The sequence below is a fragment of the Pan paniscus genome, chromosome 20, assembly GCF_029289425.2.
Source record: "Pan paniscus chromosome 20, NHGRI_mPanPan1-v2.0_pri, whole genome shotgun sequence".
NCBI classification, from domain to species: Eukaryota; Metazoa; Chordata; class Mammalia; order Primates; family Hominidae; genus Pan; species Pan paniscus.
Window position 1 is genome coordinate 60,458,828 of NC_073269.2, and position 27,711 is coordinate 60,486,538.

Here is a 27,711-nt window from a genome sequence, read left to right on the forward strand (position 1 = left end):
ACTCCAGCCTGGGCAACAGAGCAAGACCCTGCCTCTTAAAAAAAAAAAAAAAGACAAAAAACAGAGAGAGGCTGGCTGCGGTGGCTCATGACTGTAATCCCAGCATTTTGAGAGGCCAAGGTGGGTGGATCCCTTGAGGCCAGGAGTTTGAGAGCAGAGTGGCCAACATGGTGAAACCCCATCTCTACTTAAAAAGAAAAAAAAAAATTAGCCAGGCATGCCGGGCATGGTGGCACAGGCCTGTGAGCCCAGCTACTCGGGAGGCTGAGGCAGGAGAATTGCTTGAACCCGGGAGGTGGAGGTTGCACCACTGCACTCCAGCCCGGGAGATCAAGTGAGACTCCATCTCAGAAAAAAACAAAACAAAAAAAACCAGAGAAATTAGGAGAATATTTGTATATTGTCTGCATGTTGTGTATCTGGGTAGGGAAAATGGGGAGGGAGGAGTTTAAGCAGGAGATCATAAAACCAGAAAGGAAAAGATAGCTTAGTTGGCAAATTATAGATTGAAAAACATACCATAAAGTCAAATGGCAAATTGATAGACTGGGGAACAGTGAGTGTGTGCGTGCATATGTGTGTGTGTGTGTGTGTGTGTGTGTGTGTGTATGTTAACAGTTATGATGCAGAAATATGTTATTCTTAAAAGATATAATCTACAAAAGCTTTCATAAACTAAGAAAAAGACAACCCATTTAAAAGTAATCAACTGAGTTGAATATTCAATAAAGTAAAAATTCCAACATCAGTAAATAGACAAAAAGATTCGAACTCTAATAATTGGGAAATGCAATTTGAAAGAATGAGAAACTACACTTTTTCACTACCTAGACACAATGAAATTAACAAGAGTGGTGACATCCTGGGCGGGCGAGGACCTGGAGGAACAGGCACTCAAAACACTTCTCCTGAGGCTGTGAACTGCCACCATCCCTTGAAAAAAAAAAAATGCGCTTGTATGTGATCAGATCAAAACTGCATACACCCCATGCCCCAACAATCCTGCTTTTGGGAATTGATTTACAGAAAAAGACACACAGGCTTCTGAAGACTTATATTTAGAGCTGCCTGTTACAACGATACCACTTTGATCAGCTAAACCCTGAAAACAAACATCCACAAAAAGAGAAGTCCAATAACTGGCTGCACAGCAGGGCTCTCTGGAAGAAACCAGCTCTTGGCTGAGTTGAGGATGTGAGGGAAAAGCCTGGCAGAGAGGAGCTATCAGAGCAGGGTGTGGCAGACAGCAGTGGCAGAGTGGACTGATGGAGAGGGGCCTGCACAGTGAAGGGCCCAGCTTATCATTCGAGACACCCCAGGCCACCATCCTGGTCCTGCTTCTCACGACCTTCACGGATATGGGAAAGTCACTTGACCCGTTAGACTTTGGTTGCCTCTTTGATCAAATGGGTATCACAAATCCAAAATTCCAAAATCCACAGATCCAAAGAGCTCCAAAGTCAAGCCATCCCCAAGCTCACTGGGCAGGAAAACCTGACCTGTGTTGGTGGGAGATGACTTACAGACATGACTGACACGCTTGGTGTGAACGTTCACATACTTCCCTGAAGAAAAGTTAACCAGGCTGCTGCACACTGCTGTGCTGAGCACTGAGGGTGCCGTGTGCCCTGTGGAGTAGAGATCATATTGCCTTTGCAACTGAAAAAGTCTGAATCTCAACACACACCTGGCTCCGAGGGGATCGAGTTGGTGCTTGGTGACCCACAGTGCCAGACGCTGGTGTACAGCGTGGGGCCTGCCGTTGCTCTGTGCCTGTCAATCATTTCTATTTTGTGCACTGCAAGGAGCGTTCAGAGGAAGCTTTAGATATGTAGGCCTGACGGTGGGAATAAAAATCAACTGCAATTTCAGGGAGGGGTTCTGGGGGCCACATGCGTTCACTCACTTTTTCCTGACCATGTGGGCTGTCTGCCCCAGGCCCGGCCCTGCTGCTATGCTGACTTCTTTCCTCTCAAACACTGCCCTCTAGTGCCCCTGAGCCCATTTCCCAAGCACAGGCATCCGCTGGCTGTTGGGCGGCTGCAAAGTACCTTGAGACTCAGCTGCTTGATCTCCCATGCCAATGAGCCTGGGGGTGATCTCTCAACAAGAAGTTGGCCGGGCGCCGTGGCTCACGCCTGTAATCCCAGCACTGTGGGAGGCTGGGGCAGGCGATCACCTGAGGTCAGGAGTTTGAGACCAGCCTGGCCAACACAGTGAAACCCCGTCTCTACTAAAAACACAAAAATTAGCCGGGCATGGTGGCGGGCGCCTGCAATCCCAGCTACTCAGGAGGCTGAGGCAGGAGAATCACCTGAACCCGGGATGTGGAGGTTGCAGTAAGCCAGGATCGCACCACTGCACTCCAGCCTGGGCAACAGAGTGAGACTCTGTCTTAAGAAAAAAAAAAAAAAGGCACTTTACCCAAACTTTACAAAAGGAAAATCCAGTGTTATTTTTAGAATGTTACCTATGGGGGCTTCCACTGCGACCAGGATGGAGTCACAGAGACTGGACTTGACCCCCCAAAAATAGAGTAAATACAAGAAAACAACAGTGGTCAAGACTCAACAAGAAAGTGATCCCTGAGGGACGGGAAACATCAAGGCAAGCCCTAAAATTGCCGCTGGGTCCTGTTACAAGTTTCTAGACTACGGGACAGGGAGGGAAGACTGAGGCGGAGCTGGGAGGACTCCGTCAGCAGAGGAGACAAAGCAGTGAGTCTGAGCTTTGTTCTCGAGCTTTGTTTTGAGAATGCAGTTATGGGCCGGGCGCAATGGCTCACGCCTGTAATCCCAGCACTTTGGGAGGCCGAGGTGGGCAGATCACCGGAGGTTAGGCGTTCAAGACCAGCCTGATCAACATGGTGAAACCCCGTCTCTACTAAAAATACAAAAAATTTCCATGGACGTGGTGGCTCACGCCTGTAATCCCAGCAATCCCAGCACTTTGGGAGACTGAGGTGGGTAGATCACCTGAACTCAGGTGTTCGAGACCAGCTCTGCCAACATGGTGAAACCCTGTCTCTACTAAATATACACAAATTCGCCGGGTGTAGTGGTGGGTGCCTGTAGTCCCAGCTACTCGGGAGCCTGAGGCAGGGGAATCTCTTGAACCTGGGAGGCGAAGGTTGCAGTGAGCCAAGATCACGCCATTGCACTCCAGCCTGGGCAGCAGAGCGAGACTCCATCTCAAAAAATAAATAAATAAAAATAAATTATCTTGGACTTCCAGCCTCCAGAACTGTGAGAAATAAGTGTTTGTTGTTTTTGAGCCACCAGTCCATGGTCCTCTGTTACTGCAGACTAGAATGCCAGGGAAAGAACCACCTGGAGGGACTGAAGGAAATAGCGCCTGAGTTCTGGGGACTCACACAGGGCTTGACAAGGCGCTGTTCCTGCCAGAAGAACCTCATAACTGAAGGAACACTGGGTAGAACACGGAGAGGGTCTTACATCAGCCGTGGGGAATAAGCAGCCCTAACCTGTTAAACACTGTTCTGGTCCTGCCTGAGGAATCTTAAAAGCAAAACCTGAAAGGATCAAGCTGCTTCCAAGTAAGGTGACTGCATTCTCAAACAAAGCTCAAGAATATTTACAGGCGTACAAAAGTAACGAGTGCTCGACAAGGTAATACTGATATTGTCTAGTATCCAACAACAAAGTCACCAAATATGCAAAAAGCAGGAAAATAGGGCACATCATGAGGATAAAAATCATTCAACTGAAATGGACCCAGGAGTTAGAATTAGTAGGTAAGAACATTAGAACAACTATTATACTGTACTCCATACGTTCAAAAAGTTCTTTACAGATACGGAAGATATAAAAAAACCCAAATTGGATATCAACAGATAGAAATTACAATGTCTGAAATAAATAATGTACTGGCTAGAACAGCAGATTTTTGTTTTTTGGGGGAGAGTCTTGCTCTGTTGCCCAGGCTGTAGTGCAGTGGCATGATCTAGGCTCACTGCAACTTCCACCTCCCAGGTTCAAGCAATTCTCATGCCTCAGCCTCCCAAGTAGCTGAGACTACAGGCACCTGCCACCACATCCAGCTAATTTTTGTATTTTTAGTAGAGACGAGCTTTCACCATGTTGGCCAGGCTGGTCTCAAACTCCTGACCTCAAATGATCTGCCAGCCTCGGCCTCCCAAAGTGCTGGGATTACAGGTGCGAGCCACTGCACCCAGCCCTAGAACAGCAGATTAGACATTGCAGAAAAAAAAAAAAATCTGGAAGACATTAGAAACTGTCCAAATGAAACATTTAAAAAAATGATTTTTTTTTTTTACTTTTTAGACAGGGTCTCACTCTGTCACCTAGGCTGGAGTGCACTGGCGTGATCATGACTCACTGCAGCCTCAACCTCTCCGGCTCAAGCGATCCTCCCACTTTAGCCTCTCGAGTAGCTGGGACTACAGGCACACACCACCATGCTTGGCGAATTTTTAAAAATTTTCTGTAGAGATGAGGTCTCACCATGTTGCCCAGGGTGGTCTCAAACTCCTGGGCTCAAGTGATCCTACTGCCTTGGCCTCCCAAAGTGCTGGGATTACAGGCATGAGCCACCATGCCCTGCCCCAGAAGGAATGAATATATTTTTTTTTAATGAAAAGAACACTGGTGAGCTGTGGGACATTTTAATATATGTGTAACTGGAGGCCCATAAGGAGAGAGAAAGAAAGGAACAGAGAGAGTGTTTAAAGAAATAATAACCCCAAATTTCCCAAATTTGATACAAACTATAAAACCAAAGATACAAGAAACTCAACACACCCCAAGCAGAAGAAACACAAAGATAAACCAAGATACATCATAATCAAATTTCTTAAGACCAGTAACAAAGAGAAAATCTTGACAACAGCCAGATGAAAAACAAAAAGATTTTATAAACAGAGGAACAAAAATTAGGATGCCACCAGATTTCTCACTGGAAACAATGTGAGAAAGCAGTGTAAGAAAATTCTTAAAGTAGCAAAAGAAAAAAGTAGTCAACCTAGAATTCGATACTCACTGAAACTGTTTTTCAAAAGTGGGCCGGGCACAGTGGCTCACACCTGTAATCCCAGCACTTTGGGAGGCAGAGGCGGGCTGATCACAAGGTCAGGAGATCGAGACCATCCTGGCTAACATGGTGAAACCCCGTCTCTACTAAAAATACAAAAAATTAGCCAGGCGTGGTGGTGGGCGCCTGTATTTCCAGCTACTCGGGAGGCTGAGGCAGGAGAATGGCATGAACCCGGGAGGCGGAGCTTGCAGTGAGCCGAGATCGCACCACTGCACTCCAGACTGGGCGACAGAGCAAGACTCCCTCTCAAAAAAAACCCCAAAAAAACAAAAGTGAAGACAAGGCCAGGCGCAGTGGCTCACACCTGTAATCCCAGCATTTTGGGAGGCTGAGGCGGGTGTATCACCTGAGGTCAGGAGTTCGAGACCAGCCTGGCCAACATGGTGAAACCCCGTCTCTACCAAAAAATACAAAAATTAGCTGGGTGTGGTGGTGGGCACAGAGCAGAGATAGAACAGTATCATAAGGCTGGGCGTGGTGGCTCACACCTGTAATCCCAGCACTTTGGGAGGCCAAGGCAGGCAGATCCCGAGGTCAGGAGTTTGAGACCAGCCTAGCCAATATAGTGAAACCCTGTCTCTACTAAAAATGCAAAAAGGAGCTGGGTGTGGTGGTGCACGCCTGTAATCCCAGCTACTTGGGAGGCTGAGGCAGTAGAATTGCTTGAACCTGGGAGGTGCAGGCTGCAGTGAGTCGAGACTGTGCCACTGCACTCCAGCCTGCATGACAGTGAGACTCCGTCTAAAAAAAAAAAAAAAAGGTATCATAAAAAATGCTCAAACTTCCAAACTTCTCTCCACAAATGGTGCTAGAACAACTGGACATCAACATGCCAAAAATAAATAAATCAAATCAAATCTATACACAGACCTTAGTCTCTTCACAAAAATTAACTCAAAATGGATCACAGAGCTGAATGTTAAATGCAAATCTATAAAACTCCTAGAAGATAACATAGGAGAAAATCTACATGACTGGGTTTTGTGAATTTTTTTTTTTTTTGAGACAAGAGTCTCACTCTGTCGCCCAGGCTGGAGTGCACTGGCAGAATCTTGGCTCACTGCAACCTCTGCCTCCTGGGTTCAAGTGATTCTCATGCCTCAGCCTCCTGAGTAGCTGGAATTACAGGTGTGCGCCACCACGCCTGGCTAATTTTTGTATTTTTAGTAGAGATGGGGTTTTGCCACGTTGGCCAGGCTGGTCTCAAACTCCTGGCCTCAAGTGATCCACTCACCTCGGCTTCCCAAAATACTGGGATGACAGCTGTGAGCCACCGCACCCAGCCGTGATAATTTTTTTGATACAACATCAAAGGCATGATCCACGAAAGAAACTTACAAGCTTGACTTTATTAAAATAATAATAAAAAAACCCCTCTGCTAGGCCAGGCGTGGTGGCTCACGCCTGTAATCCCAGCACTTTGGGAGGCCGAAGCGGGCGGATCACGAGGTCAGGAGATCGAGACCATCCTGGCTAACACGGTGAAGCCCCGTCTCTACTAAAAATACAAAAAATTAGCCAGGTGTGGTGGCAGGTGCCTGTAGTCCCAGCTACTCAGGAGGCTGAGGCAGGAGAATGGCGTGAACCCGGGAGGCGGAGCTTGCAGTGAGCCGAGATCACGCCACTGCACTCCAGACTGGGCGACAGAGCGCGACTCCATCTCAAAAAACAAAACAAAACAAAACAAAACCCTCTGCTCTTTGAAAAACATTTTTAATATAATGAGAAAAGCTGCAGCCTGGGAGAAACTATTTGCAAGAGACCTATCTCATGAAGGACTGCTATCCAAGATTTACAAAGGGCTCTTAAAACTCAGTTAACAGGAAAACAATCTGATTAAAAAATAGGAAAAGGGGCCAGGCATGGTGGCTTACACCTGTAATCCCAGCACTTTGGGAGGCCAAGACGGGCAGGAATTTGAGACCAGCCTGGCCAATATGGTGAAACCCTGTCTGTACTAAAAATACAAAAATTAGCCAGCATGATGGCACGTGCCTGTAGTCCCAGCTACTCGGGAGGCTGAGGCAGAAGAATTGCTTGGGAGGCGGAGGTTGGAGTGAGCCGAGATGGTGCCACTGCACTCCAACCTGGGTGACAGAGTGAGATTCGGTCTCAAAAAAAAAAAAAAAAAAAAGGATTGTTTCTGGGTGTGTCTGTGAGGGTGTTGCCAGGGAGACTGACACTTGAGTCAGTGGACTGGGAGAGGAAGACCCACTCTCAGTGTGGGTGGGCACCATCCAGTTAGTGCCAGTGTGGCTAGAACAGGCAGAAGGTGGGAGGGGCTGGCTTGCTGAGTCTTCTGGGTTTCATCTTTCTCCTGCGCTGGATACTTCCTGTCTTTGGAGATTAGACTCCAGGTTCTTTGGCCTTTGGACTCTTGAACTTCCACCAGTGGTGTGTCGGGGACTCTTGGGCCTTCCGCCACAGACTGAAGGCTGCGCCGTTGGCTTCCCTACTTTTGAGGCTTTTGGACTTTGAGACGTGACTGGCTTCTTCCTTCCTCAGCTTGCAGATGGCCTATAGTGGGACTTTGCCTGATGATCCTGTGAGCCAGTTCTCCCTAATATACTCCCTTTCAATATATACATATATCCTGTTAGTTCTGGCCCTCTGGAGAACCCTAATACAGATGGCAAATAAACACAGGAAAAGATGTCACTGTATGTCATTAGGGAACTGTCCGTTAAAACAAGACACCACTGGCCGGACGCGGTGGCTCACACCTGTAATCCTAGCACTTTGGAAGGCCAAGGCAGGTGGATCACGAGGTCAAGAGATCGAGATCATCCTGGCCAACATGGTGAAACCCCGTTTCTACTAAAAATACAAAAATTAGCTGGGCGTGGTGGCGCACGCCTGTAGTCCCAGCTACTCGGGAGGCTGAGGCAGGAGAATCGCTTGAACCCAGGAGGCGGAGGTTGCAGTGAGCCAAGACCATGCCACTGCACTCCAGCCTGGAAGACAGAGTGAGACTCTGTCTCAAAAAAAAAAAAAAAAAACAAGACACCACTACATACCTATTAGAATGCCAAATCCAAAATGCTGGCACCACCAAATGCTGGCAGAAATGTGGAGCAACAGAAACCCTTCTTCATTGGTGCTGGCAATGCAGAATGGTACAGCTACTTTGGAGGACAGTGTGGCGGTCTCTCATAATCCTAAACATACTCTTAGAATATGCACCAGCAACAGTGCTCCCCAGGATTTACACAGATGGGTTGAAAACTTCTGCCCACAAAGAAATCTGCACGTGCACGTTTATGGCAGCTTTCTTTATCACTGCCAAAAACTTGGAAGGAACCAAGATATCCTTCAATAAATGCCTTACTACATTCTGGTTGTTGTAACAAAATACCATACACTGCGTAGCTGAGGCAGGAGGATCACTTGAGCCTGGGAGGTTGAAGCTGCTGTGGGCTGAGACAGAGATCACGTCATTGCACTCCAGCCTGGGTGACAGAATGAGAGACCCTGTCTCCAGAAAAAAAAAAAGTACAGTTTTGGTTTTTGCTGTGACTGGGCTCCTGGAGTGAGAGCTCTGGATCCCAGCTGCAAGATGAGGAATCTGGAGCTGAGAGAAGGGAAACGAGTTTTCCAAGTCATACGGCTGGTTAAGTAAAAGAGCCGGGATTATGACTTAGGTTTCCTGCCACCCAAGATTATTATTTTTTGAAACAGAGTTTCACTCTGTCTCCCAGGCTGGAGTGCAATGGCATGATCTGGGCTCACTGCAACCCCCCCAGGGTTCTAGCGATTCTCCTGCCTCAGCCTCCTGAGTAGCTGGGATTACAGGCATGTGCCACCACGCCCGGCTAATTTTTCTATATTTTTAGTAGAGACGGGGTTTCGCCATGTTGGCCAGGCTGGTCTTGAACTCCTGACCTCAGGTGATCCACATGCCTCGGCCTCCCAAAGTGCTAGGATCACACGCATGAGCCACCGCGCCTGGCCTATCCAAGATTATTAAAATAAGTTTTCAGAAGCAACCCCCTACTGGCCAGGCGCAGTGGCTCATGCCTGTAATCCCAGCACTTTGGGAGGTGGAGGCGGGTGGGTCACCTGAGGTCGGGAATTCGAGATACTGTGAAACCCTGTCTCCACTAAAAATACAAAAATTAGCTGGGCGTGGCGGTACACGCCTGTAATCCCAGCTACTGGGAGGCTGAGGCACGAGAATTGCTTGAACCTGGGAGGCAAAGATTGCAGTGAGCTGAGATCGTGCTACTGCACTCCAGCCTGGGCGACAGAGCCGTCTCAAAAAATAATAATAATAATAGATTTTTTTTAAAAAAGCAACCCCCTAGTGACTTCTTAGAGCAAATCATCAGACAGTTGGGGTAAAATTCTGAAGTGGATTAAGGGAGGGGTGCTGGTTTGCCTGGATGGCTACATGAACATAGCCCTGGAACCAACCAAATATGTAACTGGACAACAGAAAAATAAGTACAGGGTGCATTAATCAGAGGCAACAATGTTTTGTAGTTAAGTACACAGAAGACACGATGTGAAGACACCAAGAGAACAGTACTTTTCATGGTTAGACACATTTCTTAGGTATTTTTTCTACTTTGGGGTTCTTTTGTGATATAATTTGTCCTGTTTTCATAATTTTTTTTTTCCTGACATGTAAGATAAATGTATCTAATTGTGGGCTTACTTGTAAAGAGTTTTCACATTTAAGTTCCAGTCATTTCATTTTATCGCTGTGTCTGTGTACAGAATGCTAAAGAATAAGACATAAAAAATAAAAGTACAGTTATAAACACCTCTTTTAAAAGGCAGAGACTGTTCGCTTGGGCAAAAAAAAGCAAGATCCAACTACATGCTATCTACAAGAAACCCACCCTAAATACAACAGGTAAAAGGAAGCTAAATGGAACGTGGGTCCTGGCTTGTACTCTGGCATGTAAAGAAAACATTGGAGGAAGAGGCGGTGAAATCCCAGTAAAGTCTGGGTTTTAGTTACAGTAATGCATCATGTCAGTATCTACAACAAACCACTTTTGTTGGTGCTTGTGATGACAGCATCAGAAGAAACTGGGCATAAAACATGCTGGACTGCGTATGATCTTTCCAACTTTTTTTTCTTTTTGAGACAAGAGTTTCACTCTTGTTGCCCAGGCTGGAGTGCAATGGCGTAACCTCGGCTCACTGCAACCTCGGCCTCCTGGGTTCAAGCGATTCTCCTGCCTCAGCCTCCCGAGTAGCCGGGATTACAGGTGCACGCGCCACCACGCCCAGCTAATTTCTGTATTTTTAGTAGAGACGGGACTTCACCATGTTGGCCAGGCTGATCTTGAACTCCTGACCCCAGGTGATCCACCCATCTCGGCCTCCCAAAGTGTTGGGATTACAGGCGTGAGCCAGCGCGCCCGGTCTTTGCAACGTTTTGAATAAATCCAAAATTATTCCAGAACAAAAAGCTTAGTACCAAAAAGAAAACAAAAACAAAAACAAAACAAAACAACCCCCCCCCACAGAGTAAAATAACGGAAAAAGATCTACTATGCTAGCACTAACAAAATAATACGTAGTTATGAAAATGGTATGTATTTTTCAAGCTAGAAGTTCATAATGGTAGAACATGAGGAGGAAAACTGCCTCTTAAATCCCACCACTTACTGTGACACAGTGACCGGTCCCTGCAGCGGACTGGATAGTTGTATCAGAGTCCTGGACGGAAACAGATGGCACTCAAAAGGTGGCGCGCAGTTCAGAGAAATGCCTATGTACGGATTTGGTCCAATGCCTCAGCCTGACCTCAGGGACCTTCGGGGGTCTGCTCCGCGCCCACCCTTACACATCTGTGACCCCACACACTTCCACCCCAGCGCCACTGCCAACAGCTACACCCATCCCCCTCCAACCGCGTCAGCTTCCAGCCTCGGTCCATCTGAACTCGCCGTGCCCCCTCCACTGCGCCCTTCCAGATTCATTTGCTAGGGAAGCCCGCTCTTCCGGGTGGAGCTGTTCCTCATCCCCTTTCTTTATCATTCTCTCCCCAGGGCTTCCACATCACCGTGCTGTGGACAATCTCGGAACTCCTGTCGCGCCAGTTTACATTTAGGAACAGTAATGGCTCCCACTGACTCAGTCAAAACAAGGCTGCGGCCGGGCACGGTGGCTCACGCCCGTAATCCCAGCACTTTGGGAAGCCGAGACGGAGGGATCACGAGGTCAGGAGTTCGAGAACAGCCTGGCCGACATGGTGAAACCCCGTCTTTACTAAAAACACAAAAATTAGCCGGGCATAGTGGCGCGCGCCTGTAATCCCAGCTACTCCGGAGGCTGAGGCAGAATTGTTTGAACCCAGGAGGCGGAGGTTGCAGTGAGCAGAGATCACGCCACTGTACTCTATCGTGAGCGACGACAGAGCAAAGGCAAGACTTCGTCTCCGAGAACAACAACAACAGCAACAAGAAAACAACAATAAAAAAAATAAGGCTGCGTGGGAGGCAGAAAGAGCTAATGCGGCCACGCTTGTCCCCTCGGGGCCACCGTCCCCACCCAGACTTCCGGTCTGCCTTAAAATGTTCATGCGTAAGTGCGTGGGCAGGAGGGCGGGCTCAAGCGTAGCTCGTGGCGTTCATTGGCTGTGCAGGGCCGAGGGAGGCGGTGCAAGGCCACCGCGTGACGTCAGGACGCCGCGGTCAGGACGTCGAAGCCAAAGAAGACCAGAGCCAGCCGGGTGGCACAGCGGTGTCGTGGCCGTGTTGCTGATCGCCTGGGTGGTTGTTGGCGTGTCCCTGCAGCGAAGGGTCCTGGTTGGTAAGGGGAGCGGCGGGCGAGCAGGCGGGCGGGGATAGCATCTCCTTTTGGTCTTGTGCCCCGCGAGCCCCGAGGCCTTCTCGGCCGTCGCAGCAGCAGACGCCGCGCGCGAGCGTCGACAGGGTGTGGCGGCGCAGGGGCAGCCACTGCGCCTGCGCACCGGGCCTGGGGCCGCGCGTTCGGGCACTAGCGCGCGTGCGCCGTCGTCTTCTACTTACCGTTCCTCTCCCTTGGAGTTCTCGGGGCCCCGGGGCGCCCCTCACTCGCCGTTGACCGGGTGTTGCCCCGGGCGACGGGCGGCTCCTGCGCGTCTTTCTGGGGCGTGGTGCGCAGTCGCAGCCTGGGCAGTGGCTCCGTGGCTAGTCGTGGGGATCCGGGCGGCCTCCTCCACCCGGCGTCCTCCTTTGCCTTCGCCCAGCCTGCGGGACGGCCAGGTGCTCCCGGGACCTCAGGCCTTACGTCTGATGCCTGTCTCTGTTCTTGAGACCCGTCCGGGAGTCCTCTGTCCAGCCCCCAACTCCTGACCTTACCTCTAATCTCCCTTCTGCCCTGGGGCTCCTCTTCCTGTGTCCCCGCCACGATCCCTCGTCTCCACCCACGCCCTGTGTCCTGTTTAAGTTAAGCCTTTGCGTTTCTAGGGCTTTTCCCCAGCTCCAGACTCCCGTTCCTATCCCGTCAACTCGTGAGAATTCCGGTTCTCCTGCGGGTTTAATTATCCTACTTATCAGCTACTCCCTCTCGGGAGTTTAGGCTCCTGAATCCTTGCTCCGGAGACACTCCACTTTTCTTCCAGTTCTCTCTGTACCCCACTCTTAATTCGTTGAACATGTTTTGGGTCGTCTTTGGCATTCCCAAAGCTTTATGTCCAGACACCCAACCAAGGTGATCCCTCTTCTCTCCCAGCCCTACCCCTGCTTCCGGGAACCTCCCGTGGAAGCAGGCAGGGGTAGTCCCACTGAGGACTCCCACGTAGGTCTCTTTACTGCCCTTCGGAGACCTTTTTGAAATCAGTCTGTCAGTGCTAAGAACCCATTTCTTCACGTTGGGGTTCACGTTGGCATTCTCAGGAACGCTCAACGACCACTTGCTTCCAGGTTTAACTTCCGGAAAATCCCCTTTTCCTCTCAAAATTTTCTTCTCTTCTCCAATATTCTTGCAGCCCCCTTGATGCTCCCTGAAAGGCCTCCCTTTTCACAGAGTTCTCGGAAACCTTTCCACCCTCTCAGCCTTAAGGGTTCCCTCAGACTCTTCTCATTATAGCATCCATCCTCTTGGTTCAGGTTCCTTTCACAACCCGTATTCCCTAGCTTTTTTTTTTTTTTTTTTTTTTTTGAGACAGAGTTTTGCTCTTGTTGCCCAGGCTGGAGAGCAATGGCGCAGTCTCAGCTCACCGCCCTCCGCCTCCCGTGTTCAAGCGATTCTCCTGCCTCGGCCTCCCTAGTAGCTGGGATTACAGGCATATGCCACCATGCCCGGCTAATTTTGTATTTTTAGTAGAGACGTGGTTATTCCATGTTGGTTAGGCTGGTCTCGAACTCCCGACCTCAGGTGACCTGCCCGCCTTGGCCTCTCAAAGTGCTGGGATTCCAGGCGTGAGCCACCGCGCCTGGCCCCTAGAATTTTTTTTAGACCTTTTCCCCTTGTTGGAGGCACCCCTACCCTCTGGACCTTTCATCACACCCTCTCTTTGCTCACATGGGTTTCAGACCCTTCTCCTTCCCTTTGGGAAGTCTGCTCTGGCTTCCCTGTTTCCAAATCCTTCGTTTTCCACCTGGAGCTCTACAAAGGGGCCAGGGGCTTCCCCTCACTCCAGCCTTTCTAGTCCACACCCAGAACTCTTCAGATCCTTGACCCCAGTGGCTTCTCAGCCAGCCTCCCCTTTTCTGCCTGGCTTCTCTTGAGTCCATCTACTTTTCTTCCCCACTTTGTGACGTGTTTTTAGCTCCCCCTTAAGTGTCCCTAACTCATTCTTTTTCTCATAGACAGTGAAAAAGCAGTCTGGCTCCCGAGGTCCACCCCTTATACCCCAAGGTCCAGATGGCGGCCAACGTGGGTGATCAACGTAGCACAGATTGGTTAGTGAGGCGAGAGGGATGGAGGCCAGTCGGGAGGGAAAGAGGAAGCAAGACCCAGTGCTGTCCTCTGGGGTGGGACCTCCCGTGGCCTTAGGGGAAGTGATGCCACAATCCCTGTGGGTGGGGGTGGTGGTGAGGCAAACACAGAGGGAAGCATTTGGTTGTGGTATGGAGAGGGGCAAGCCTTCACCTCTCTGAGCTTTCGTTTTTCACAGTACAGCGCTTGCTTTGGAGAATTGTGATGATTCATTCAAGCAAGTGTAATTAGGAGGCAGCTTCCCAACACTCAATACACAGTCATTTATTTGTTTTTCTGCTGATTCCTTACTTTTTCTCAAAATAGTGTGATAACCTGCCGACTGGGGTGATGTCAGACAGAATTCATTGATTCATGAAAGACATAGCCCTAGGAGGTGCCAGGGCTTGTGTTCAGTTCTGTGGGTTCTGTTAATTGTTTTGTTTGTTTGGTTTTAACAACTGCTGTGTGCCAGGCTCTGGGATAAGTACCTTAAGTGGGTGATCTCATTTATCCCTCCCAGCAGACTCTGAAGCAGAAACCCTTTGTCAGTATAGTACAGATCAGAAAACTTAGGCTTAGATTGGTAGTAACAGTTAGATATGGGATCCAGGGGCTGGAATTTGCTCCCAACTTGCCCACCTGTGTACAGTGGGGAGAACAGGTGTGACTTGATGTCCTCTCTCTCTGCAGGTCTTCTCAGTACAGCATGGTGGCTGGGGCAGGCCGAGAGAATGGCATGGAGACGCCAATGCACGAGAACCCGGAGTGGGAGAAGGCCCGCCAGGCCCTGGCCAGCATCAGCAAGTCAGGAGCTGGTGGCAGCTCTGCCAAGTCCAGCAGCAATGGGCCTGTGGCCAGTGCACAGGTGAGAAGGCCTTGTGGGGCTGGGGTACCCTGAGCTAGAGGTTGTGGGAGGGACACAGTCTGGCGTCCTCTTGTATCATTCAGACGGGGTGCTCTGAGGGGAAACATAAAAAGACGTTCCAGGGTATCTAAATCTGAACGGGAAAAAGTTCTGTTTCCTTGAGGAAATTAGGGCGTGATGTGGTTCTGAAGAGGGAGGCCATGCCCATGCCCCTGGTCTCTAACGTGCGTGAGTCTCATGGTAGAGACAGTGGCTCACTTTGCAGATACATGGACCCAGTTTCATCCCTTGGCAATTGGCCACCAGTAAACAGGCTTGCCCTTTGGGGGCTGTGTGCCTGTGGATTTGGGCTGCTGATGGCACATGTGCCTCTCTGTTTCCATAGTACGTGTCCCAGGCAGAAGCCTCAGCTTTGCAGCAGCAGCAGTACTACCAGTGGTACCAGCAGTACAACTATGCCTACCCCTACAGCTACTACTATCCCATGGTGAGTCCCCAGCCGGCGGGGCGGGGCGGGGCGGGGCGGGGCGGGGCGGGGCGGGGCGGGGCGGGGCGGGGAAGGGCGGGGCGAGGTGGAGTCTGCTGGGACGGGACGGGCTGGGGCGGAGCGAGGTGAAGTGGAGTCTGCGGGATGGGGCCGGGTGGTGGATGGACTGGAGATCGCAGTGATAACTGCTCAGAAACCCTCTAACTTGCCCAGGAGGTAAATTCCTAGGTCCCCGCCATGAGCCACAAGGTCCTACATACCCGGTTCTGGTCCCTTCTCTCCTCACGCTCATTCTGCCATGGCCATCGAAGCAGAGACCTCCTTGATGCCCGCACCCGCCAGGCCCGCTCTCGCTTTGCCCTGGCTGCAGTGCTCCCTGTGTTGCCGCCTCTTGGAGGTCTCTGCTCAGATTCCGCCTTCAGAGAGCCTCTACCTGACACACTGATTGAAAGTAGCATTCCTGCCTCGCAGCCTGTCCCTCTCCCTTTCTTTGCCATCTTATTGTTTCATGATCCTTATTGCTGGATGTATTACATGTTGATGTCTCCAGCCGGGCATGTAATTCCAGCACAAGCTTCATTACAGCATGGGTTTTCCTTTTGTTCTGTCGTAGTGCTTAGAAGAGTTGGCACTCAGTATTGTTGCTTATATTCTTCCGAGAACTAGCTAAGTGAGATGTGGGATTGATAGAGGTTTTTCTTTTCCTAATATATGAGAGGATGTGGTGCATTAATATAGTGGAGAGAGAAAGGGGTGAGGGATTGGTAGAGGGTCATGGCTGGTGTAGTTCCTGAGCAGGCTGGGGAAGCGGAAAGGGTAGGCCTCCCACTAAACCCTCCCTCCCTGCGCCTTTGCAGAGCATGTACCAGAGCTATGGCTCCCCTTCCCAGTATGGGATGGCCGGCTCCTATGGCTCAGCCACACCCCAGCAGCCATCCGCACCCCAACACCAAGGGACTCTGAACCAGGTAACATCCTAGCCCAGCTCCCATACCCTGCTCAAGCAGAGGAAGTGTAGATTTTTGAATGAGCTGTCAATGAGGAATGGCTTGTACTCCTTAAGCTGCTTTTTTCCTTCCAAGCAACTCCTGATCTGAAAATGAGGAGGACAGAGCACAGTGTTTGAACCTGGGGTGGGTTTAAGGCTGAGCCAAGGCCAGGGCTGAGATGTTGAAAGACAGCTCATCTTTTTCCCTAGCATGGTCACCCACAGGCGTGCACACACGGGCTGGGTTTTGCATTGAAGGTGCAGCTTGGAGGAATGGCCGGGCTGGTGCACAGGAGGCAGGTAGACCTGGGTTTGAATCCCAGCTGTCCCACCCCTGGTGTAATTACGCATCTCAGTCAGCTCTCGAAAGCGGGAAGGATGGTAGCCTCATCCTCGGGCTCCATGAGTGTGTGTGCTCATGTGTGTCTTGTGCTCAGATGGTAGCGCTGGAGTGGGTGTGTTGTCGGTGGCTGTTACTCCAGCATTGAAACGCTGCCAGCTGCCGCTTCATAGCTTAGGGCCCTGGGAAGTTGCTTAGTCTCTGAGCTGGAGCCTTGTCAGCTGTGAAAAGGGCTGTTAACAAATGTTAACCTCACAGAGTTACTGAGGACTCGAATGAACTCACATTTGGGAAGGTCACGGGAGGGTTGAGTGCTGAGTGCTGTGACCACCGCGTCCTCACAGCGAGGGCTGAGTGCCACTCGCCAGCCCCAGAATCTGCCTCCCGTGCTCAGCGCCTGCTTCCTTCTGCAGCCCCCAGTCCCCGGCATGGATGAGAGCATGTCCTACCAGGCTCCCCCTCAGCAGCTGCCGTCGGCTCAGCCCCCTCAGCCCTCAAATCCCCCACATGGGGCTCACACGCTGAACAGTGGCCCTCAGCCTGGGACAGCTCCAGCCACACAGCACAGCCAGGCGGGGCCCGCCACGGGCCAGGCCTATGGGCCACACACCTACACTGAACCTGCCAAGCCCAAGAAGGGCCAACAGCTGTGGAACCGCATGAAGCGTAAGTTGGCAGAGCTACGTGGAGGTCCGAGCGGTTGGGCCCTCACAGAGCTCCTGGGTGTGAGGCCCGTGGTGTGTGCTGCTCCTTGTTTCTGGGTGTTGTGATCGCCAGGCTGGGGGTGGGGCTGCTTTGGACCAGGCACATGTGTGCTGGAGCCCTCCTCTAGAACCTGACCACTCCTCCCTGCATTTCCACTTCCTCCCGTCTCCTGGGGACCCCTGGATGTGCTGGGGAAGGGCCTAACCATAGCTTTCGCTGCCCTCACAGCAGCCCCTGGGACTGGAGGTCTCAAGTTCAACATCCAGAAGCGACCCTTTGCTGTTACCACCCAGAGCTTTGGCTCCAACGCAGAGGGCCAGCACAGCGGTTTTGGCCCCCAGCCCAACCCTGAGAAAGCTCAGAACCACAGGTGACGTCTGCCCCCTTGCCCCGTCGCAGCCCCACACTCTGCACTCAGCGTCTATGGCCCAGTCCCACTGGCCAGCTGCCCACCCTGAGCCTCAATGTGCGCCTCTGAAAAGGGCAGAAGGACCCTCTCTTGGGGGTTGCTGTGAGCACTGAAGGAGACAGAAGGAAAACTTGGGGACTGTGTCCCGCTGTGTCAGCTCACAGTGGCGGTGGGGATGGTCTTTTGAGTTTGGGATCCTCTCCAACTGAGCCCCTCATCTGTCCTCCCGCAGCGGGTCCTCTGCCCGGGGGAACCTGTCTGGGAAACCCGATGACTGGCCCCAGGACATGAAAGAGTATGTGGAGCGCTGCTTCACCGCCTGTGAGTCAGAGGAGGACAAGGACCGCACGGAAAAGCTGCTCAAGGAGGTGCTGCAGGCGCGGCTGCAGGACGGCTCGGCCTATACCATTGACTGGAGCCGGGAGCCCTTGCCGGGGTTAGTCTGGGTGGGGGACATAGGTGGGAGGGTGGTGCTGTGAGAGGCATGGGCTGGGTATGGAGGTAGGAGAGTTGCGGGTCCCAGGTACCAGGAGCTCCAAAGAGAAATGAACCGGAAAGTTGGATCCTGGGGGAATGAAGTCCTGGTTGGAGGGAGGCCAGTCGGGTGGGGTGGGGACCATGGATGCTGGAGAGGTGTGCATTGCTCAGTGGTTAAGCGCACCCTCTGGAGATGGAAAACCTGGGTTTGCGTCTCATTTCTGCACTGTAATAGCTGAGCCGCCTGGGGAAAGTGCCTTTCCTTTCGGAGGTGGGTCGGTACATTGAGGGAGGTGGTGGTGGCTGTCCTGCCAGTGTCTGGCGGGGTTGGTGACGCCCTGCCCTGCTGTATTCTCAGGCTGACCCGGGAGCCTGTGGCTGAGAGCCCTAAGAAGAAACGGTGGGAGGCCGCTAGCAGCCTTCACCCTCCTAGAGGCGCGGGCTCGGCGACAAGGGGCGGGGGTGCCCCGTCCCAGCGAGGGACGCCCGGGGCTGGGGGTGCCGGTCGAGCCCGGGGCAACAGCTTCACCAAGTTTGGCAACCGCAACGTCTTCATGAAGGACAACAGCTCTTCTTCCAGCACAGACTCCCGCTCCCGCTCCTCCTCCAGGTCCCCGACGCGCCACTTCCGCAGAAGGTACTGAGGCTCCCGGCTGGGGGGGTGTGTGAGGGAGCGGGGAGGCGTTTCAGGCCTGACCCTCCTGCTTCTTCCTGCAGTGACTCCCACTCAGACTCCGACAGCTCCTACTCAGGGAATGAGTGTCACCCTGTGGGCCGCAGGAACCCGCCCCCTAAGGGCCGGGGCGGTCGAGGGGCCCATATGGATCGGGGCCGAGGCAGGGCGCAGCGTGGGAAGAGGTGAGACTGTGTGAGGGCTCGACACACAGGCCAGGGTGGAGGAGGGTCCTGGGGGCCCTGGGAGGAGGAGGAAGAGGGCCGGACAGGTGGACAGCCAGCTGCCAAAGGGGCGAGGCTGGAGGGGGGCTGGAGACGCCTGTCGCACTCACTGCCCCTCATCCCTTCCTAGGCACGATCTGGCGCCCACCAAGCGCAGTCGAAAGAAGATGGCGGCGCTGGAGTGTGAGGACCCGGAGCGAGAGCTGAAGAAGCAGAAGCGGGCAGCCCGCTTCCAGCACGGACACTCCCGCCGCCTGCGCCTCGAGCCCCTGGTGCTGCAGATGAGCAGCCTGGAGAGCAGTGGGGCTGACCCTGACTGGCAGGAGCTGCAGATCGTGGGCACCTGCCCTGACATCACCAAGCACTACCTGCGCCTCACCTGTGCCCCCGACCCGTCCACCGTGCGCCCTGTGGCAGTAAGTGCCCAGCAGGGCAGTTCTACTCTGTGAGGCCGTGCTGGCTCAGGACTTGGAGAGCCAACCCAGGGAGGGTGGCAGAGGCCACACGGGGGCTCTGGTATGGCAGGGGAAGCTCGGCCAGAGACGCCTCGGCTGGTCGGCGTTCTGAGAGGAGCGCAAAGGCGCTCTGGGGCCCTGGAGCCCCGCGTGGCGGGTGTGCAGCTTGGCCGGCGAATCGCTTGACCTCTGGGCCGTGGTTCCTGGCTTAGGTGACACGGAGCATAAAGCCTTCTCCCAGGCCCGTGGGCTGTGGGGCGTGGCGGGCTGTGCTTTCAGTGTTTGCCGTAGTCACTGTTCTGCTGCAGAACCTGTGAACAGCCATGTGCTTATAGGGAAATGGGTGTGGAGGTGGCCACTCTTAACCCATGTCTTGTGGGGTTTTTTTCTCTTTTTTTGGGAGAGAGTCTGGCTGTGTCGCCCAAGCTGGAGTGCAATGGCGTGATCTTGGCTCACCGCAGCCTCTGCTCCCCGGCTTCAAGCGATTCTCCTGCCTCAGCCTCCCTAGTGGCTGGGATTACAGGCGTCTGCCACTACGCCTGGCTGATTTTTGTATTTTTAGTAGAGACGGGGTTTCACCATGTTGGCCAGGTTGGTCTCAAACTCCTGACCTCAGATGATCCACACACCTCGGCCTCCCAAAGTGCTGGGATTACAGGCGTGAGCCACTGCGCCTGGCCTTTTTTTTTTTTTTTAATGTTGCAACTCTCCCACCAAATAAGTGGAAGCCGTTGGCCACGCTACCTGAGTTGTACTCCGAGTGTGAATTCAGTTCCCTTTTTCAGGTTTTGAAAAAGTCGCTGTGCATGGTCAAGTGCCACTGGAAAGAGAAGCAGGACTACGCGTTTGCCTGCGAGCAGATGAAGTCGATCCGGCAGGATCTGACGGTGAGGCTCGCGCTGGGAGGGGCCTGGCCTCAGCCAGTCCTGCCTCCCGCTCCTTGTGACTCTTGTTCTCGCCCCGCTGCCCCAGGTGCAGGGCATCCGCACCGAGTTCACGGTGGAGGTGTACGAGACCCATGCCCGGATCGCCTTGGAGAAGGTGAGCTGGCCTCTGCGGGCCTCCCCAGCCCCTTTCCTGCTGCCGTTCTGCCCTCAGCACCCTCACTCTGCTCTCCTCCCTCGGTGCCTCTGCCTTCCAGGGTGACCATGAAGAGTTTAACCAGTGCCAGACGCAGCTCAAGTCGCTGTACGCCGAGAACTTGCCTGGCAATGTGGGCGAGTTTACTGCCTACCGAATCCTCTACTACATCTTTACCAAGAACTCGGGAGGTGAGGCCCAGTCCCCAGGTCAGAGGCCATGGTACCCAGGGTTGAGCCCTGCTGACTTCACCCTCTTTGTCTTGGTGCTAGACATCACCACGGAGCTGGCATACCTCACACGAGAACTGAAGGCAGATCCTTGCGTGGCCCACGCCTTGGCATTAAGGACAGCCTGGGCCCTGGGCAACTACCACCGCTTTTTCCGGCTCTACTGCCATGCACCCTGCATGTCTGGCTACCTCGTGGACAAGTTTGCAGATCGGGAGCGCAAGGTCGCCCTCAAGGCCATGATCAAAACGTATGTGGTGCCAAGCTCCCTTCTGCCTTTGCTCTTCCCATCCTTCTGCCTCGCACCGCCCCTCAGACCAGCTCCTGGCCGCAGGCCTCCCCCAGCCCCCAACCCTTGTCCTGGTCCTTGCTTCCCCATCATCTTTCTCCATTCAGCCCTCCCCTCTCCAGTTCCTCTTGCTCTCCTTGTTGGTCACCTCTGTGTTGCGGGTCACTCCTCTCCCTCTCCCCACTGTTCCCAGCTCACTGCCTCTGGGGCCTCTTCTCCACCCCATCTGTGTGTCTCTTCCTCCTGTTCTCTCCTGCCTGGACCCCATAGTTCACTCCTTGCCCTGGGCTTCCTCAGAACCCTGAGGTCTCTGCTTTCTCAGCTTGTCGCTGTGCTCCCACCATAGAGACCATCTAGACAGCCTCTGGTCCAACAGGACAAGGCCCAGTCCCACTCAGCTCCTTTGAGAGCACCAGAAACGCTTAGGGAGACACCTGTGTTGAGGCCACACTGGGCGCGGTGCCAGAGGCCCCTGGTCAGGCCATGCCCCTGCAGTGTCCTTCGTTCACTAGACATTGCGCCTGGCTTGCTGTGGGTGGGGATGAGTTGCTTGACTCATGTTTAGACACATGGTTCTGTCTGGTGATTGAGGTGCCCAGGCGACGTTGGGCAATGTCAAGAGAGGTTTTCGCTTGTCACAGCAAGGGGATGCTCTTGGCATCTAGTGAGTGGAGGCCAGGGATGCTGCCCGGCCACTGCCATTGGGCCTCAGAGCTCAGTCTTGCCAAGGTGGAGAAATTCTGGTCGAAGAGGTCGACCGGTAGACTGAAGAGGCCTTGAGAGCCTGGCCAGGTGGCTGTCCACGTGAGGTCATAGTCACAGCATGGAGGCCTTGAGTGCCTGGCCAGGTGGCCCTCCACGTGAGGTCATGGTCACAGCATGGAGGCCTTGAGAGCCTGGCCAGGTGGCCCTCCACGTGAGGTCATGGTCACAGCATGGAGGCCTTGAGAGCCTGGCCAGGTGGCCCTCTGTGTGAGGTCATAGTCACAGCATGGAGGCCTTGAGAGCCTGGCCAGGTGGCCCTCCGTGTGAGGTCATAGTCACAGCATGGAGGCCTTGAGAGCCTGGCCAGGTGGCTGTCCACGTGAGGTCATGGTCACAGCATGGAGGCCTTGAGAGCCTGGCCAGGTGGCTGTCCACGTGAGGTCATGGTCACAGCATGGAGGCCTTGAGAGCCTGGCCAGGTGGCCCTCTGTGTGAGGTCATAGTCACAGCATGGAGGCCTTGAGAGCCTGGCCAGGTGGCCCTCCGTGTGAGGTCATAGTCACAGCATAGTTTGGAGCTAGGGAGGGGCCGTCAGCCTGGAGGTTAGGAGACTCATTCTGGAATCTAGTGTGGGTCAAGCCAACTTCAGGGAGAGGCTGAGCCAGGGTAGGAGTCACAGGAGCAGACGAGGGTGTGGGGTGCCGTGCACAGAGCTCCATGACCAGCTTGGGAAGTTAGAAGGAAGGGGAGGCAGGAGGCTGCTTAGTCTGCTGCCATGATGGGCCCCATGAATGGTGGCTCTCAAGCTTCTGTGCTACACAGGGGTGTGTGGTTGGGCGAGTGTCCTTGTTAATTGATACCTAATTGGCCTTGGTTGGGAACATAGCCATGAGTGCCCCTCGTGGGTGGGGCGCTAGTCTGTCATTGACCTCATTGTGTCAGCACCTTCCCCCCAAGGAGGCTGACCCTGCCCTGCCAGCTGAGACTGGGAGACGGAGTGGGCTCTGATCCCAGGGCTTCCAGGAAAGCTCTGGCTTTGGAGCAGAAGCGGGTTCTAGGACTTAGTGCCCCTCACTCGGTGCCTGGGTTCCTGTGTGTGTGGAAAGGGTAGGGCTGCACCCTGTGGAAGAGGGTTCAGGGAGCTCTGAGGACCTGGCTCGTGCTAGATGCTCAGTCAGTAGTGTCTTTTAGCAGCAGCCGGAAGTGACTGCTTTCAGTGTGTAGTGGTGAGTGCTAGCTGGCACCCCTGTGCTTGGCTTCCCAAAGACACTGTAATGCAGGGCAGGGGAAGCAGCGAGGGCTGGGTCCCCACGGTGGCCCTGGCAGCCCTGCCATCCCCATCCCCTGCCGCGTGCTGCTCCCTCCATCTGGCCCCTGCCCCTCAGCCAGTGGAGGAGCCTGCTGGGCCCTTCCCTGCCTGTCCCTTCTCCTCCCTGGCCCCCTGCACAGGTAAGTGAGGGTGAGGGGGGGCACAGCTGGGGACTGGGGCCACTAACCCCACCCCGGGCCCCCCCGAGCCCCTGAGGTGGGGAGGCTGGGAGGCGGGTGGGGAAGCCAGCAGGTACTGTGCTGAGGAAATCCTGTGGGTACCCGAATGGGGGGGCCTCCCCGCTCGTGGGGCCCTCCCCTGCCCTCCCGCCCGCCCGCCTCATCACCTTCTCCTCTTGTCTCCATAGCTTCCGCCCTGCGCTGCCAGTCTCCTACCTGCAGGCCGAGCTGGCCTTCGAGGGCGAGGCCGCCTGCCGGGCCTTCCTAGAGCCCCTGGGCCTGGCCTACACGGGCCCGGACAACTCCAGCATCGACTGCCGCCTCAGCCTGGCGCAGCTGTCAGCCTTCTGAGCACCCAGCGAGGAGGGGCGGGGGCAGGGGCTGCAGCCCCCAGCGCTGCCTTTGCGGATTCTGTTTTTGAGCCGTGGACTTGGGTTGTAAATTTATTTGTGGGGAGTGCGCTCCAGGAAGAGCCACCATCCCTGCCCCCGTTTTCCCACCGGGGAGTCTGTACAGAGATTTTTCTACGTTTTTATTTTTTGCCTCAGAGGGATGGGATTGGGGAGGAGGGGATGGGCAGCGGAGGGTTGGGGGCATGGTCTGCAGGCTCATCTGTGTCCGCCTTTCACTCCACTAATGCTGTCTCAGTGTTTTCTCTCTCTCTCTTTCGAGCTTGCACTCCGGTACCCGACCCGGCGCCCTGGCCCATCCCATGCCGGGGGGCCAGTGGAAAGAAGACAGGCCGTCCAGCCCGTGCCCGCCTGCGGCGGGGGCACCCAGCAAGCCCGCCCACCGCCCGCTGCCTCACCTGCTTCGCCACAGACTCTTGTTCCCAGCCCCTTGGGGCCTCCGTGTTTGGGGTGGGGGAGCTGCTTAGAGACTGTGCCCGTCCTCGGCCCCCCACCCTGAAGTGCCAGCACCACCAGCACCAGATCCTTCGCCGCCACACCGCACTGAGGACACGCCGGCCGGGCCGCCTCGTCTCAAGTTGTATAAAGTTGTCTCCGTGTCCCCTCCTCCCTCTGCCCCCAATGTTTCTTCTGATTTTTTTTTCCCCTTTCCCTCCCTCCCTCTCCGCATTCTTCCCTTGGTTCAGCACAGGTAAAATGGTTCCCCTCCCTCCCTGCCTTCATGGATCACCAGCTCACGTCATGTTGCCTTCTCTTTTCTTTGTGTGTGTGTTTATTTAAGTTATTTTTCTTCCTCCTCTCCCTTTTCTTTTTGGCCCGCCCTCCCTCCCTCTTCTGCCATGTAACTGGAGGATGTGCTATGAGTTTGCAAACAGCTGGACTGTCAGGCTGCTTTTTTTCCAGATGTTCCTCCTCTGCCTCCCCTTCCCCTCCTCTCCCCCCCTTTTCCTTCCTTCCTTCCTTTCCTTGGAGCACTGAGCACCATTTGGAAGCTTGAGAGAAACCAAAATTAAAGAGAGAAAGAGAGAGCGTGCACGCTCCTGCTTTGTCTTTCCTGTGTGGGCTGTTTGCATCCATTGTCTCCTCCAGAGGTCTGGGGGTGTCACTCCAGGGGGATCTCAGCCAGGGGCTGGAAAGGCCCCCCTGTCCTCCCTATACGGCACAGCCAGAGTGTCTGCAGGGGCTGGCACCCCACTTCCTGGCTGAGGGTGAACTCCAGCTTGGGGAGGTGGACCTGGGAACCATGGGGCACCTTGGCCACGGTGAGGTGGGGGTGCAGCTGCCCTGGAGACTGTAGCGTACTCAGCCCCTCGGCTTCCAGCCTCTGGCTCAGCACTTGTGCCATGCTTTCCAGTGTGGGAGAGGGTGGGGCACACAGCACATGTGGGCCCAGGAGGACCAGCTTTCTAAAGCTCAGCCGAGGGGGTGCATTTAGCCCCGGGGCCAAGAGGGCCCGTCTCAGAGCTCCAATGGCAGCGGCCTCCTCCCCAGCGCCTGCCAGTCGCAGCAGGGCCAGGGTCAGGTGTAGGTTCTGAGAGGGCACTAGGAAGTTGGCGCAATGTGGGGCCACGTGGACCAGGTATTCCTGGGCCTTGGTCACTTCTGCTTGTAGCCTAGGCTCGGTCACCATGAGGGCCACAAAATGTGTGGGGCGCGGTTGGCAAGGGGCTGCAACACTAAGGCGGGCCCTTTTGTCCTCGGGCCAGGCCGCAGGACCCCACTCGGCTTCTGTCGTCTCAGCGGAGCCCCCTGGGACTCCCAGGGCCTGTGCTTCCTTGCCCCCCAGCAATGTGGTCCTGGTGGCTGCTGTTGGCTTCAGTGCCTCCTCAGTCCCTCCGGCGAGGCGTCCTCTTGGGGCCAGTGTTCCCAAATCAGCAGCTGTGCCCAGCGCCCTCTCCTGGGCCGCCTCCAGCTCTTCGGGTTCCTCCACGCCTGGTTCCTGGTGCCCTGTGCAGAGCGGCCTTGTGCTCCCTCGCTTGGGGGCAGCCTGGGCCTCCTGACCTGTCCCCGCCAGTGTCCACTCGGCATCCTCTGCCCCGTGGGCGCCCTCGGTGTTCGGTGCGTCCAGGATGGTGGGCCCGCGTCCCGCCGCCGAGCCAGAGCCAAAGACGAGGTCGGTGCGCGAGGCGCGGTCCCACACAAGGCGGCCACGGAAGCGGAAGAAGCGCACGCGGTGCTGGGGCACTGCCAGCACGCCCGGCCCGAGCGCCGCCAGCGGCTGGTCCCAGCAAAAGGCGCTGAAGGGCTCCTCGCGCACACCCAGAAAGCGGTCGACGTAGCCCACCGAGAAGTCGGCGGGGTCGAGGCGCGGGTCCCAGCGGATGCGCTGGATGACGTCCGCGGCTGTGCGTAGCGGTGGCTTCTTGGCCCCGGCCTCCGGCTGCGCCTCGCGGCCAGGCGGCGCCGGCGCCCCAGGGTGGGGCTGGCGGCAGCGGGCGCCGAAGCGGCAGCGGCCTTCCAGGAAGAAGCGGCAGGCCGGCGGGGGCGCGGGTTCCGTGGCGGGGGCTTCCTGCGGCAACTCCGGCTCTCTGGCCGCTGCCATGGGTGCGGGGAACTGGCACGCCCGCCGCGCAGACCAGGTCGCCCCGCAGGGAGGGCGGCTCCCCTTGGATGCACCGAGCCTCACCCGACAGTGGCGTCAGCGGCCCGCGCTCCGGCCTAGCTCTGGGGACCACGCCGCGTGCCCTCGCGAGGACTCTGGCCCAGTCCCTCCTTGGTGGAGAGCCTGACACCGCTGCTCTGGGACTTCCCGGCTGCGCCCTCCCCCAGCGCCAGGAAAGCAAGCTGCGTAAAGGCTGCGGCAGTCTCGGTCTCCCGGAGCTCTTGGGAGCCTGGCCCCGCCCCTTTCCCGGTGATTGATGTGTGCTTCCTCTTTCTGGGTGATTTACATGTAATGCCCCGCCCCTTTCAGGATGATTACGTGTGCCTCGACCTTTAGGTGATTTACATGTAGTGCCCCGCCCCGTTCCCCGTGATTTACATGTGGTGCCCCGCCCCTTTCCTGGTGATTTACGAGTGCCCCACCCCTTTTAGGTGATTTTTTTTCATGTGTGCCTCTCCCCTTCCCAAGTGATTTACATGTGTTCCCCGCTCCTTTCAGGGTAATTTACATGTAATGCCCCGCCCCTTTCTGGGTGATTTACGAGTGCCTCTCCCCTTCTCAAGTGATTTACATGTGTCCCGCCCCTTTCCGGGTGATTTACATGCGTGCCCTGGCCCTTTCCCAGTGATACTTTTGTGCTGCCTCTTTCCGGGTGATTTACGTGTGTGCCTCTCCCCAAGTGATTTACATGTGTGCCCTGTCCGTTTTAAGGTGATTTACATGTGGTGCCCCGCCCCTTTCCCGGTGATTTACATGTGGTGCCCCGCCCCTTTCCCGGTGATACCTGTGTGCCCCGCCCATGAGGGGACGTCTTTAAAGAACCTGGACCCGCCCTCAGTCCAAGTGATTTACATTTGCGGCCCCGCCCCTCTGGGAAACTTACGAGAACCTGGCCCCTCAGTCCAAATCATTTGCATGTTCGGCCCCATCCCTCTGGGGCCTTAAAGAACCAAGATGCCTGCGGACCCTTCCCCCACGGAGACCAGGCCCCTACTGCTCTAAAAGTGTTCTCAGACACTTCCCTCTGCAGCCGCTCCCAGAGTAAACGGCGGCTCCGCCGGGTCGGAGTCCACCTGAGGCGTTCAGGGCCAGAAGGACTCCTGGGGCTGCAGCACTCTGCAGCCCCGCCTCGGCTGGCCCCGCGGTGGCTGAGTCTGGCCCGGCCCCAGGACCACGTCCGGCTGGCGGTGGCGCACAGTATTTGACGAATGGGACTGCGGGAGCCACCGCCTCTGCCAGGGGCACCGCCTGGCCACGCCCTCGGGCGCTCTTAAAGGAGCCGCACCCCCACCCCAGGGCAATCATCGGACCCGGACCAGGCCTCCGGGTGACACCTCCGGCTCTCAGAG

General features: G+C 54.9%; 2 protein-coding genes and 1 long non-coding RNA gene across 18 annotated transcripts; 1 reads left to right on the plus strand and 2 right to left on the minus strand.

Moving 5' to 3' along the window:
* Positions 1 to 1,039: 1,039 nt before the first annotated feature.
* Positions 1,040 to 11,737, minus strand: LOC129394750 (uncharacterized). Of its 3 annotated transcripts, none has more exons than XR_008622109.2 (2): positions 10,696 to 11,737; positions 1,040 to 7,693 (listed from the first exon to the last, which is right to left on the minus strand). It is a non-coding gene; the product is annotated as an uncharacterized LOC129394750 (long non-coding RNA). The 3 variants fall into 3 exon arrangements; XR_010110935.1 differs by having other exon boundaries at positions 1,040 to 9,796; XR_010110936.1 differs by having other exon boundaries at positions 9,731 to 11,737.
* LENG8 (leukocyte receptor cluster member 8) lies at positions 11,699 to 24,789 on the plus strand. 14 transcript variants are annotated; one of them, XM_055103739.2, is made up of 16 exons: positions 11,699 to 11,837; positions 13,824 to 13,916; positions 14,626 to 14,800; positions 15,186 to 15,287; positions 16,145 to 16,255; positions 17,029 to 17,281; positions 17,549 to 17,690; positions 17,962 to 18,165; positions 18,565 to 18,843; positions 18,924 to 19,064; positions 19,234 to 19,519; positions 20,344 to 20,445; positions 20,531 to 20,599; positions 20,700 to 20,829; positions 20,911 to 21,118; positions 23,539 to 24,789. In XM_055103739.2, the coding sequence occupies exons 2-16, from the start codon at positions 13,879 to 13,881 to the stop codon at positions 23,699 to 23,701; spliced, it is 2,403 nt and encodes an 800-aa protein (XP_054959714.1). In that variant the 5' UTR covers positions 11,699 to 11,837; positions 13,824 to 13,878; the 3' UTR covers positions 23,702 to 24,789. The 14 variants fall into 14 exon arrangements, with proteins under 14 accessions (XP_054959714.1, XP_054959715.1, XP_034802266.1 ...); XM_055103740.2 differs by having other exon boundaries at positions 17,552 to 17,690; XM_034946379.3 differs by having other exon boundaries at positions 11,704 to 11,841.
* Positions 24,515 to 26,599, minus strand: LENG9 (leukocyte receptor cluster member 9). Its single transcript, XM_008955601.5, has one exon. It carries the CDS (start codon positions 26,300 to 26,302, stop codon positions 24,863 to 24,865), a length of 1,440 nt encoding a protein of 479 aa, XP_008953849.3. The 5' UTR covers positions 26,303 to 26,599; the 3' UTR covers positions 24,515 to 24,862.
* Between the last annotated feature and the right edge of the window lie 1,112 nt (positions 26,600 to 27,711).

Bases quoted from the DNA above. Each gene is read 5' to 3' on its own strand.
- LENG9 (XM_008955601.5), bottom strand. From the start codon at position 26,302: ATGGCAGCGGCCAGAGAGCCGGAGTTGCCGCAGGAAGCCCCCGCCACG.
- LENG8 (XM_034946375.3), top strand. From the start codon at position 13,879: ATGGCGGCCAACGTGGGTGATCAACGTAGCACAGATTG. The intron at 13,917-14,625 runs GTTAGTGAGGCG...CTCTCTCTGCAG, and splicing joins GATCAACGTAGCACAGATTG to GTCTTCTCAGTACAGCATGG. The intron at 20,446-20,530 runs GTGAGGCTCGCG...CCGCTGCCCCAG, and splicing joins CGATCCGGCAGGATCTGACG to GTGCAGGGCATCCGCACCGA.